This window comes from Physella acuta, unplaced genomic scaffold, assembly GCF_028476545.2.
Source record: "Physella acuta isolate Inbredline_101_S28 unplaced genomic scaffold, ASM2847654v3 ptg000089l, whole genome shotgun sequence".
NCBI classification, from domain to species: domain Eukaryota; kingdom Metazoa; phylum Mollusca; class Gastropoda; family Physidae; genus Physella; species Physella acuta.
Window position 1 is genome coordinate 328,588 of NW_026731609.1, and position 12,658 is coordinate 341,245.

The window sequence follows — 12,658 nt, forward strand, 5'->3', positions numbered from 1 at the left end:
CAGATTACAAAAATAATTTTCAAGAAGTCAAATCTTAGATTGTGCAAACACTTTATTAATAGCTTTACTTCTTAAAATTGTGTACATTAATTGCCTAATAAAACAAAACAAAGCAATGCAGAAATGTCATAGCTGTTGCTACATTTTCATAATTTTACAATGTGTTATGATGTTAAACAAGCTACTAGGTTATGTTTGCTTAATCTTATGCTACAAAACTGGTCCTACTTTAAAAAATAAAATTGTGCCCTAAGCCATTAAAACCGTAACCAAAAACAAATTGCATAACCACTACCTTCCATTTAAAGGGGGAAAAACAAAACTGAAAATACAAAACACTATAACACCAGACGATATATTGTTTCTTTTATAACTGATACATCAAAGTTAAGTAGATGAACCTGTTTCAAGACGCGTAAAAAAAACACGATGTTTAAGATCAGAGTTTTCATTGAAAAGAAACAGCTGTTTTTCTTGAGCATGTATGACAGTGAGCAGTGACTGTACATTAATGTAAAAAAAAAGCTTTGTTTATCATGAGCTGTTTCCTGCAGTATAAAAGTGTCTGGTGAAAATGCAACAAAACATATTTGTGTTGCTAACAAAACAAAATACTAAACCTTTTCTATTTTTAAAAGTTACCTAAATTTGTTTTAAATGTACAAAATAGATATATATTTCACCACAAGGGGTTTGAATTTCTAACATTTCAGCAGTCTGACAACTATGAAAGAAACATTAAATAGAAGTGTTGTACGAAATATTAATCATTTCTCCAATTATAAAAAGCAATACTCAAGGAACATTTTTTTTTCTCGATGTTATGATGAGTGGGTAAACATTACTGAATGTTATCATTAGTTGATGCATGAGGCAAAAGAATAATTTTTTTTAGCAGTAATTAGTAAATCAATTTTTCAAAGTCGCTTACTTTAAAATACATTAGAACAATTTAGTATAAAACAAATACAAAAATATATTCGACTCAGGGGTTAGAAACAAGACAATATCCAAGTTTAGTAAGCACACTATACATATTGCTTATATGTGGAGAACACAACAAACTCTGACAGTGTGCAAACAAATAAGACCCACTAAAACATTCTGTTTAAATATCATACAATAATCAAATGAGGTGCAGGAATTTGAATGTTCACAGCTAAGGCTCAAAAGATGCCTACAATTATTAGCATTTATTTTTCAGATTTTGTTTCTTCTTGTAACAGAATTCATTTTTAAAATCTTAATTTCACAATGTAAAAGTGAATCCATTTTAGTAGTGACAGTCCATCATATATGTTTTACTCTCAGTGGGCTTTTAATTTCTTGCTTATAAAATAATATATTTTTTTTCCACTTTTTTCTTTATGTTGGTTGAAGGTGGTTGCTGATAATGTGGAATGCTGTTAAAGGCCACAATAGATGTTTAAAAGGTTTTGTGGTGTTTCCTTCGTTCAGCTGCTCGTTCAAAGTACCAATCAGACAACTTTTCCTCTTCCCTCACCTTCTGCCTTTCATAGGCCTGTCTGGTGTACCAGTTCTCTGATGGACCGTGCTCTTCTTCTAAGATGTAGCTTTTATCACAATGCTTGTCAGCCTTATCACAAGCAAATGTTTTCGCTCTTCTGTTGAAGTACCATTGAGATTTCTCATACTGACGAGAGTCAAGTCTTCGCTGCAGTTCTCTATCGGATGCTTTGTTAAAAATCCATTCCGCTCGTTCTCTCTCTTTTCTTGCATTTAATCTATATCTTGCTCTTTCCAGTAGCCAGTTTTCTTCTTCAGCATTGGTATTATTGTTTTCTAATGAATCTCCGCTATCCATATTAATTTCCTTAAAAGATGTTTCAAAATCTGAAAGATAGCGCAGGGTAATATGTGTATTAGCTCGGGTAGCATCCCCTTGTATATCAGGGTTATCTCCTCCATCTTTACCATTAGCAAAAGAAGTTTGTCCCATAAAACTAGAGCCATCTTTTTTATTGACAAAATGCTGTTGTGCACTATTCCCCTCTCTCTTGTCCTCCTGCTCAGCTTGAGTGTGGCAATGTGCCTCAAAGGCAACTTCAGGTTTGATTGAGTCACACTTGTTTTCTTCCACATGGTATTTTGGATTCATCTTGTGCTGAAATGCTGTTGAAAGCCACTGATTCTGACACTTAACCCACTCTAGGTCTGATTTCAGAAGTAACTTAGAGTTGGCATTCACATTATAAAAATCTTTGAAATTTCTTTGAAGTATTTCTAATTTACGTTGTTTCATTTTTCTAACATTTTCTAGATATATGGGCGTAACTTTTAAAAGGCGAGAAAACTCACTGTTGATGGTTTTTATCATCTTTTTAACCTGTTTCTTATCAGCATTGCATTCAGCACTAAATTTGCCTAGAGTTCTGCAAGGATTTTGTAGAAGCTGTTGCTGATACATTTTTCTAACCTTAGATACACACTTACTGTGGATATCCAGCTCTATCTTTCCTTTACTCAACAAAGACTTTGGCAGATCGGTGCATAGTTTTGTAAGCTTTGATGATACCTGGATGACATTGTGACCCAAACTTTCAACCATTCTCACCAAAGAAGGTTTCTTCTCATGCCAGATGTTCTTGATTTTATGCCAAGTGTTAGCCACCTTTCTACCAACAGAAGCCCCTGTTTTCTTTAAAAGCTTCCCAAGCCGACGTGGCCAATAACCATCTTTCTTATCCCTGCTGTATGGGGGTGTTGGTTCATGTGGCATAGATGCTTTATGACTAAAATGGTAGGATCGGTCAATGTTGTCGAAAGGGTAATGTTCATCTTCGTTAACAATGCTTTCTAGTACATCTTCACCATTCAGATTAAAATCTGCAGCCAACAACTGCTTAAAATCTTCCATAATATCTGTTACGTACATGACCAGAGTATCCTTATCCAGTGCAACATCACCCCACTTCTGGGTGTCAAAAGTGACCTTAGCAAATTGAAGTAAAATCTCTTCAACCCTCTTCCAAGCGGTGTGTATAGGGTCTGAATGTGACATCCTATCAATGCTGCGTTTCAGGATGATGAGCTTCTCCTGGAGGTAGTCTACAAGTGTGTCTTTATCACTCCCCCTTCTGATGTCGTTTAAAATTACGTTGATGTAATCCATAATCATTGTTTTATTCGGTACTGTTTCTTGCAAAGATTTTAGAGGGGACTTTTCTAAAGTATTTTTTTGTAAATTATTGATCAAATCTTCAGCACCTTCCCAAACTTTGTGTACAGAATCAAAAACAGACTGTTTCAATTCAGCAACTCCAGATAAAAGCAAGGAAAGATTAGCAAAATCATCAAAAACTGAAACATTCCATTTAGCAATGTGTTGAGTTAATGTAGTGATATTGGTGGATAAAAGCCTCTTAATGCATTCCACGTGCTCTGCATGTTCCTTCTCACTCTCCCACTGTTCCCTGTCTCTTTCATCTTCCAGCTCCTCATTGTCCCTCTCCCTCTCCTTCTGCCGGCGCTCCAACAAGTACAGCTGCTGCCAGCGCAGGGCTCGCTCCTGTTCTCTTGTTAAAGACTGTTGGAGTTGTTTGATATCTAAAGGAATGGGAAGAGCTGCTCTACCTGGAGAAATGGAAGAAACTTTGTATAGCAATAACATAAGTAACATCACAAATAGAAATGGTGGAAACTTTGTAGAACAATAACATAAGTAACATCACAAATAGAAATGGAAGAAACTTTGTATAACAATAACATAAGTAACATCACAAACAGAAATAATCTTAATTAGTCAACTGTGTGGGACAGAGTGGACAAGCTGACTGTCAAGTCTTGAGTTTGAGGCTCAAGTTTGTCCTGAGTCGTCGTGTCCCCCCCCCCCCCCCCCCCGGCTTTAATGGATACTTAACCCTAGTGTAGTAAAGTAAAGGCGCCAGAACAAATGAGTGATGACACAATCCCTTCATGTGCAAAGATTTTAAAAAAAATGTAAACTATATGAACTAGCAAACCTAAATTAGTACATTGTTTTTTGTCCAGTAAGTTTTTCAACCTTGTTACAGCATCTTTTAAAGAAAAGAAGGAAAGAAAAGGAAGGTTAGAAAAGAAAGGAATTCCCAAGCAAGGGATATCTGTCAAAGAGCAAAAGCTAATGTCCTATTCATAAACTAAAATAAAACAGTACACAATTGTTTGTTACTTTTTTGTAAGAAGTCAGCAGCACTGTGACCTTCTGAGACTGGTTTTTCAATGTCTTGGCTGTCCTGCACAAGTCTATCATCCTGTGTCACCTTGTCCAGGTCTACAAGAGTATCATATGTGGTGCTTGCATATGTGGGCTTATGTTGTTGCTGCTCTTCAATTTTCATTATGCTGTAGCTTTCAATGAATGGCCGTAGCTTTAAGTAGCAATGATACCTCATGACCTGACTCAGTTCTTCACAAACAACGAAATCTGTGATGACTTTTCTAATCATTGAAAATCCATCTCCAGAACTTTTACCATCTTCTTCACCCTGAAAAGTTGATGATCTGAATTCAATTATTTTTTAGAATCATGAACCATCATAAAAGTGCATTTAGTAAAAAAAAAAAAAAGATAAAGGTATTTGATACAAGCTTGAAGAGTAAAATAATATTTAAAGATTGTGAAGAACTATACTAATGAAGCTGTTGTTTGAAATGGATGTCAAGGCTTTTATAGGAAATTCACCAAATTCAAGCCCCACCACTCAATATCAGGAATTAGCCCTAGACAGGCTTGGACCTAAGCTTAAAACCATTGTTCATTATTTGCTTAATGTGCCCCAAGTGTTGCTAGTAAAATTACGTTAATTTAAAGTAAATCACACCTACATAATAAAAAAAAAAGACCATCACAATTCTTGAATGAAATTAACATTGTTCAAATTAGAAAAGTTTATTAGCTAAAGAATTAAAAACTCAACTAGATTTAACAAATGATTTAAAAATTGTCTAACATACTCACATCTGTTGCTAAAATATGTAAAGCTGTATCATAACTTCCAACCTGCAGCTGTAACAAAAGAAACCTTCTCTCAGCATCATGTACAATGAGCAAAATAAAAACTTTAATCTATTCTTAACCTTCTGCTGAGATCTTCACAAAATGTGTTTAAAATAAGACTACCTTAACAAAACATTGCTAAAAAATTAAAAACTAAGGCTAAAATACACTCATATAAACAGTTGTGCATTGTGGATAAATTAAATGGATTAAAATATTTTTGTTTTAATAAATTATCGAGTCAAATGGGGCACCAACCTTTAACTTGTCCATAATGCTGTTGAGCTCTTGCAACTTTCTTTCACCCTTCTGGAGCTCTTTGATCTGGCTCTGAAGTTGGTAAACTTTTATTGACTGTACCTCGTAGGCTGTTTGCCACTCTTCAATCTCCAGGTCAGTAGCTTTGTATGATATAAAACATGGTAAAAAAAGTGTTACATTTGTTGCGCTTCTGTATAAATTATCAAATTTAATTTATATTATTGTATTTTAATTTTTAAAAGAATGAAATATTTTGTTTTATGATGCTAAATAGCGATATACTTTGTCATCTTTTTAAGGTGATTTCTGTTAATGTAAAATAAAATTCATTACACAACAAAATATTTGAAAATCAATATTTTCACTTGCCCATGATGATTCCTAAGCTAATACCCATAGTGAGGATAGCAGCAAGGACCACAATAATATTGAGGATGGTACTCAAATGGTTGTTTGGGCAATGAATGTAATTTCTTGGACCAGCTTCTAGTGGTAAGTCGCCAATATCAGCAAAGACTGACAGATCTCCAACATCATTATGAGCTGAGAGGGAACCAGTCTCACTCTGCTCACTCTCAATGCGATCGTCAACACCTTCTTCATTGGAGGACTCTGTATCATCATCTTGATCTTCTTCTTCTGCATTGTCAAATCTGTGCTGTTCATACACTAGACAAATCAACAAATTTAGAATTTTTAGAATTACAGCTTTTTGTTGCTCATAGGTAATATTGAACTAATTCAAGCAGGATAATTTCCAAGCAATTATAAAAGTCATACCCGAAGCCCTCATAAAACTGAAACTTGGAGCAATGGAAGAAGCAGGTGGTTGTACATTTTCACTGTCTTCCTCTGAATCCAACCGAACGAAATCTGAATCTGAAAAAAAAACAAAACTGGTTTTAAGCAGGTTAAGACACAAATTAATATAGCTCCCAAATGGCAAGATTGTAAATTTAACACACAAGATTATTTTAACAACTTTTTAAAATATATGAATGTGAGTTTAATTAAGTAGAAAATATTTTTAATATGCTTAATTAATCAAAGAACTAGCTGTAATAAGAGAATCTCAAACACATCATCCAGTGTATATAAGACTGCTGTAACTAGTAATATTTACCTGTATCGCTTCCTGTTAAGTCACTGACAGGTGACATAACAATGCCTGTGTCTTCGAAAGTTACAGAACAAGGAGAAGATGCCTTTTCCTCAGTTGAACTGCTGTCTACTAAATCACTAGGCTGTCTGAAAAACATAGCCATATAATGTATTTCTGGTAAGAGTTTTTGTGCAGGTTAAGGAGCACAAAGCTTGAAATGAAATTATTAGCTATGAATGAGGGTACCTCTGAGTTAACAGTTCAAGACAGCAGGCTCCCATACTTTCAACTACTTCACCATCATTGCCAGCAACTGCTTCAGCATCTGGTGTAGGTAAAGGTGAATGAAACTCAGAACCTCCTGGTTCCTCACTACAACCTGCTGGATCACCTTGCTGCAAGGGAAACTCTTCGTTTACCTCAGAGACACACGGTCCAGGGGTACCAAAGGACCCAGCTGATGTTGGAATGCCCACTTCCTCACTACTATTGTTAACAGCATCACACAAACTCGACTGGACTTCTAAATGTGTGTCTTCCTGTCTGGATAATTCTGCAATATATTCCTCCTCTTGTTCTTGATTTGAAGAGCAGGAGATGTTGAGAATATCATGCAGTTTTTCATCATTGGATGACGTGTAATGCAAGTCATCACTTCCATGATCTAGCAATTTCAACTCTCCTAGAAAAAGTCAATCCATTGTTAGACATAAAATCAAATGTATATGTATGTGTGTGTGTATATATATATATATATATATATATATATATTACACACACATGTCAGAACACTTATTTTGGTTAAAATCCATTAGTCACCTGACTGAAGGTCTCTGTTTTTCAAATGATATGAGACAGTCTCATCTCCTTCACAATGAACCACCTCAATAGAACTTTCAGATGATTCAGAGTCTACATCTCCTGACTGAGTTAAAAGATTTTTTTTTAAATCAATAAAGTTTATTTATTCTTTAGAAAGTTAGATAATCTCACTTAAATACCATAAACATGTCAGGTTCTTTAAAAAACTAAATAGCTCTTAGAAGTTAGTTTCAATACTGAGGCTACATTAAAATTGAAAAACAAATGATTTAACTCTGCATTGTTGTGAAGGGACAAATGTGTTTTCCACTACTCTCCAGCCATACAGAGGGTTGTGTAATGTAACCGAGAGCCTTGTTTTTGTCTACAACTGGTGATGTCCCATAGGTGTAATTAAATGAGTGCAGAATTTGGTTTAGTTCCCATGGCAATAAATAAATCAATTTACATTTTTAAAAGTTTTTTATAATTCAACGTTGACCTGTAAAGGAGAGTCTTCATTATTTTTTTATTCTGTTTATATCTTGAATATATTTAATCGGTCCTATGATATTTTTAATTACATCTCTTGCTTTATCCCATTCTTATAATTTGTTTGTGAAACATTGTGCTTGCACACCAACTGTGAGCCAGTGGGTCACAAAACCAATTACAGGGTAACAGATGGCCATTGCTCATTGTTAACCTTATCAATACTTAAGTTATCAATTCTAAAAAATGCAAGCTACTACCATCCAAGTTATTTTATGAAACAATCAACAGTCAGATATTAATACTCCTAAACTGTACAACAATTTATCTAGCTAGAATTTTTCCCATTTCAAAATTAAATTACGGAAATATTTTGTAACTTTACTGACCAGTATTTCTCCTTGATTATCAACAACAGTCCAACCTGAGAGAGCTAGTGCCTCACTGTTTTCCTGAGTATTTGACATATCCTGGCATCTGATGTTATTTCTAATCAAAATACATTATTTTGTTACACAGTTACTTAAACCAAATCAAAATGCAATCAAACAAAAATTTGTTGATAAGTTTATTAAAAATGATAAATATTAGTATCCACAATGATTATAATGAATACTATTAAGTTTATTATTACGCCTTGTGCTAAATATTGATACACATGAAGTTGATGAAGGCTTGTGTTAAAGAAAATTTTATTAATACTTTTTTATTTAGTATTTGCATGGCTCACTGAATACAGGTTTTTGTTTTTGCAAACCTTTTTCCAAGAGGGGGGGGGGTGTTAGAGAGGAGGGTATACCAAAGTATTTATTTTCTATATATAAACTAAAAAAAATTTCATTTCATTTGGCAGTGAACACACCTTGAACAACACTGTGTTGTGTTAACTATATATTCTAAAATCTGTAAAAACAAAATAAGTCTGTTTGCTATTTTTCTTAAGTTCCAACACTATTATCAATAACCAATAGCCAGTTTTAATTGGAGTATACAATAAATTTATTTAGCTCTAAAGACAGGCCAAATCAAAATTAATTATTTAGAAACAAAAAACAAAGTATAAAAATACAATAAATAATTATGTTTCTTTATTAAACTATTTTAGTCTTTAAATATTTGATATAAATCTTTGCTCTTTAGCTTCACAGATCATCTAATTGGTGATGTCAAAGAATTTATCTAGAGATACAGATTTAAACTAGACTTAAGCTATTTTTCGTCTGTCCGTAGCTGTAAATTGTAGGTCTAGCTTTAACTAGACTCTACAATCCAAGCCAATAATGAGATTCTGTACTAAACTATTTCAGGCCATAATAATTTTATATAAATCTTTGTTTAGCAATGGAATTGGCTAAATTTTAATTTAAATATTTTAAAATAATATTCACGTAATTTTTTTTACGCTGGCTTAAGTTTAATAACTCCCTATAATTTCACCATATGATATATGCGCCTTGCTGGCCAAGATGATAGTATAGTATGTAGGTGGTATGGTTTCCAAACACATCATGTTAATGTTAAATTTTTATGTTTTAATTTTCCCTCATAGAAAATGCACAGCGCAAAATCACAACACATGTGATTGGTTCTATTTCATTATTATTAGTTTGACATTAGCTTTGACAATTTATTCATTTATTATTCAAATGATGTTCGAGCTCAGAAAATCTTATACAAAAATATTGACGTTTTATAAAAGACAAAAACATCTTTTTAGATGTGAATGATAAAGTTGCCTATCGGGACATGGGGCAGGTGAAGTAAAGTTCACCTGTTTCTGTGACCTCAACATAGGAAGGGATAGTGTGGTCAGACCCATGCTCAGCCTAAATAGGTGTTTTAAAAAACAAAAACATATATGAAATGTGACGTCTTTTTAAATGTGGGGGTCTGGCTTTTTGTGATGTGTGACTGTAGGGAGGGGAGAGATAATAATTGTCAAACAAATGTGACGTCATTTGTGGATAACCCCCAAAACCCACAGTTATCCTAGGAAAACGGGGTCTTGTAAACGTAGACAAATCTCAATCAACTTTTATCTGAGCAAGAAGAAATTACACTAAATCAGGGGTCTCCAAACTTTTCAAATTTCAGTTCGGGGGCCAGTTCCTTCCAGGCATGTCTTTGATTTTTCTGGGCAAAGTTCCTCAGCCATCAGCAACAAACGTTTTTTTCCGTGGACAAAATTGATCTCCAAGGGCCGGATAAGAGGACATCGCGGGCCGCGGCCCGCGGGCCATAGTTTGGAGACCCCTGCACTAAATGGAAAGTTTGATCAAAGAGGTCAGCCATCACATAAAATTTCAACAGGCCTATGCACTGCATACTGCATAGGCCTGTTGAAATAGTCAGAAATAGTATGCAGAGAGAACTAAAAAATTAGACTTAGGTCTAAATAAATATAAAATTATTAAATAGGCCCTAATAAATTATTAAATTATATATTAAATAATAAATCAAATCTAAATAGGGTGTAGGCCTAGCCTTTTTATAAATTAAACAATAGTCTTTGACTTTAAGTTAATTTAATAGGCCTATTAAATATTAATAAATAATAGGCCTAGGCCTATATAAGTATATATATATATTAATTGATATTTAATAGGCATAGTATAGGCCTACTTAAATTAGTTAGGGCCTAAACATCTAGTAGGTCTATCTACTTAACTTATTTAACTATTCTACTAGTACTAGTTCTAGCATTAGGCCTAAAAGTGCCTAGATCTAGATCTTAATCTATTAAAACTAACTCATTACACTTTTTTTTTAACTGAAAGAAATAACTCCAACTCCTGCCTAGGACTAGAGTCACTAGATCTAGAAATCTAGAAGATTGTAAGATTTTGCATTTACCGGACGACTAACAGTTTTCTTTAACTTTACTATGTGTGGCTGAGTATCTATTAAAAGTGAATAAGCCAAACATAAAGCAACACGTCAGTCTATTACCTTCACTTTTGATGAAAACTGAAGGCAAATCCTTACTCAAATAGTATGCAACTGACCCAGAACATTTCCTGTAAAATTCCCTGTAAAAATAACAACATGACCCCATAACCTACGTTTAGCCAGGAGCAGTTTTTTCCCCGCATAAATTGTAATTTCCTTGTAATCAATTTAGAAAAATAATTATCGGTCCGAAACAATAAAAATAATAAAATAACTCAGATATCAGATCAAACGATACATTAAACAATAACCCCCTTATTAATATACAAAGTGTTATTCTTACGAAACTACGACCATTAATAAAAACCTGGACATGAGAGATGACCTACATACATAGGCCTAATCTCCTAAATCAAGTCTAGACAGCAGAGCATAAGCAATACAGTTTTTTGTTCGGCTATACAGGACTGCGCTTGACCAGGGAGCTGAGAAAAAACCAGTCGGCCAGCATGAAAGACATTATAACTCACCAACTTTAAATGAAGTCGCGATTGTCATAGCTGGCGAAGAGTTCAACTCGCGTGATATTATTCTTTATCACAGAAATGAGAAATGGTAATGTTCAGTCTGTGAAACGCATCGGTCTTATGACTTATGATGCTTTACTCATTGCTTTACAATACCGTATACCCCATAATATTTTGACAAGGGGAAGATGGGTATCATTTCAATATCAAAATGATAAATCTAGAAACAATTAGTGCTATGAAGTACTATGCTTATCGGCTGATGATTCATGAATTGAAAATCAAGAGAATAATTTTCCATCAGTACATTGTCGACATGTATGCTAAAATTGAGAGCGAACGACTTCTTTTTATTCGACTGAATCAAGCCAAACTGCGCTCAGAAGCAACTACTACCGATGCCAATCCCAATGATATTGGGAAAATGGTCATTTTGCCAGCTACATTCATAGGAAGCCCACGGCACTTACACGAGTACGCACAGGATGTGATGACCTATGTTCGCAACTACAGCCGTCCAGATCTATTCATCATGTTTATGTGCAATCGCAAGTGGGATAAAATCAAAGAACTTCTTTTACCTGGACAGTCACCTGCGGATCTTCATGACATCATCGCAGTTATATTTTCTTCTAGTAGGCTATTAACTTGAAGTTAACTGACAATGAGCAAAAGTGATTTTAAAACAAATTCATGGTATATTTTGAGCAAAGGGTGGGATTACATAACCTTAACATTTGATAGTTATGTAACAATGTTGGACCATTTTAAATCTACCATTAGCTTCAGCATATACAAATGTCATATTATAGATTAAAATAGCGTTACATTTAAAGAATGACTTCTTATCACATTGATTATTAGATGTTTTAAAAAAAATTGAAAGGGGGGTATTACATAATCTATGAGATTAGTAGGTTGAGTAATCGAAGGACACTTTTTAAAATAGCATCATTGGATTCAGCATACAAAAATCTATAAAATGTCTTAAAATTACATCAATTGATAAAGTATTTTGGCTTTTATACCACTTTTAGTGAAAAACGCTTAAAAATTTGGTCCATACCCTCCCAGTATTTTTCCTCTTTCAGGGTCTACCCCGGTTGTCTGAAAAAACTGCTGTTTTTTAATGACTAAAAAATTCAAACTGATCTGTAATCAGATTGACAGCCCCTATCCAAATATGTAACTATTTTATTGTTTTACTGAAATTAAATTTTTGCATTGGCCTAGCTTTAATTTGAGACCCCTACTAACTTCTAATATAACTAAGCTAGAACTCTCAAATTTCTTCCACACACTGCCAGTAAAACAAATAGCAAACCCAAGTTTTTTTCAAGATAGTCAGACAGATATAAATATAAATTTATTCACATAAAAATGAGCCAAAGCACAATTTTACCAAAGCACGAAAAGGGAGACAAAAAGTCAATTTACAGTCATTTATAAAAAAATCAACTAATTAAGCCACATTAATAATATAAATGTTCTAAGAAAGAAAATTCAAAGCAGGTTAATATGAAATAAGCAGGTAAAGAATTAGTAAAGAAAGTAATTAGCAAGACCCGATTCTGCAAGGTCAGTTTA

The 12,658-nt window shown here is 33.8% G+C and overlaps 1 protein-coding gene across 1 annotated transcript; it reads right to left on the reverse strand.

The window, feature by feature from the left end:
• Positions 1-34: 34 nt before the first annotated feature.
• LOC131927656 (uncharacterized) lies at positions 35-10,721 on the reverse strand. Its single transcript, XM_059283416.1, has 11 exons — positions 10,605-10,721; positions 8,045-8,144; positions 7,182-7,287; positions 6,609-7,044; positions 6,384-6,508; positions 6,041-6,139; positions 5,630-5,929; positions 5,258-5,400; positions 4,961-5,008; positions 4,172-4,487; positions 35-3,594 (listed from the first exon to the last, which is right to left on the reverse strand). The coding sequence occupies exons 2-11, from the start codon at positions 8,120-8,122 to the stop codon at positions 1,427-1,429; spliced, it is 3,819 nt and encodes a 1,272-aa protein (XP_059139399.1). The 5' UTR covers positions 8,123-8,144; positions 10,605-10,721; the 3' UTR covers positions 35-1,426.
• Between the last annotated feature and the right edge of the window lie 1,937 nt (positions 10,722-12,658).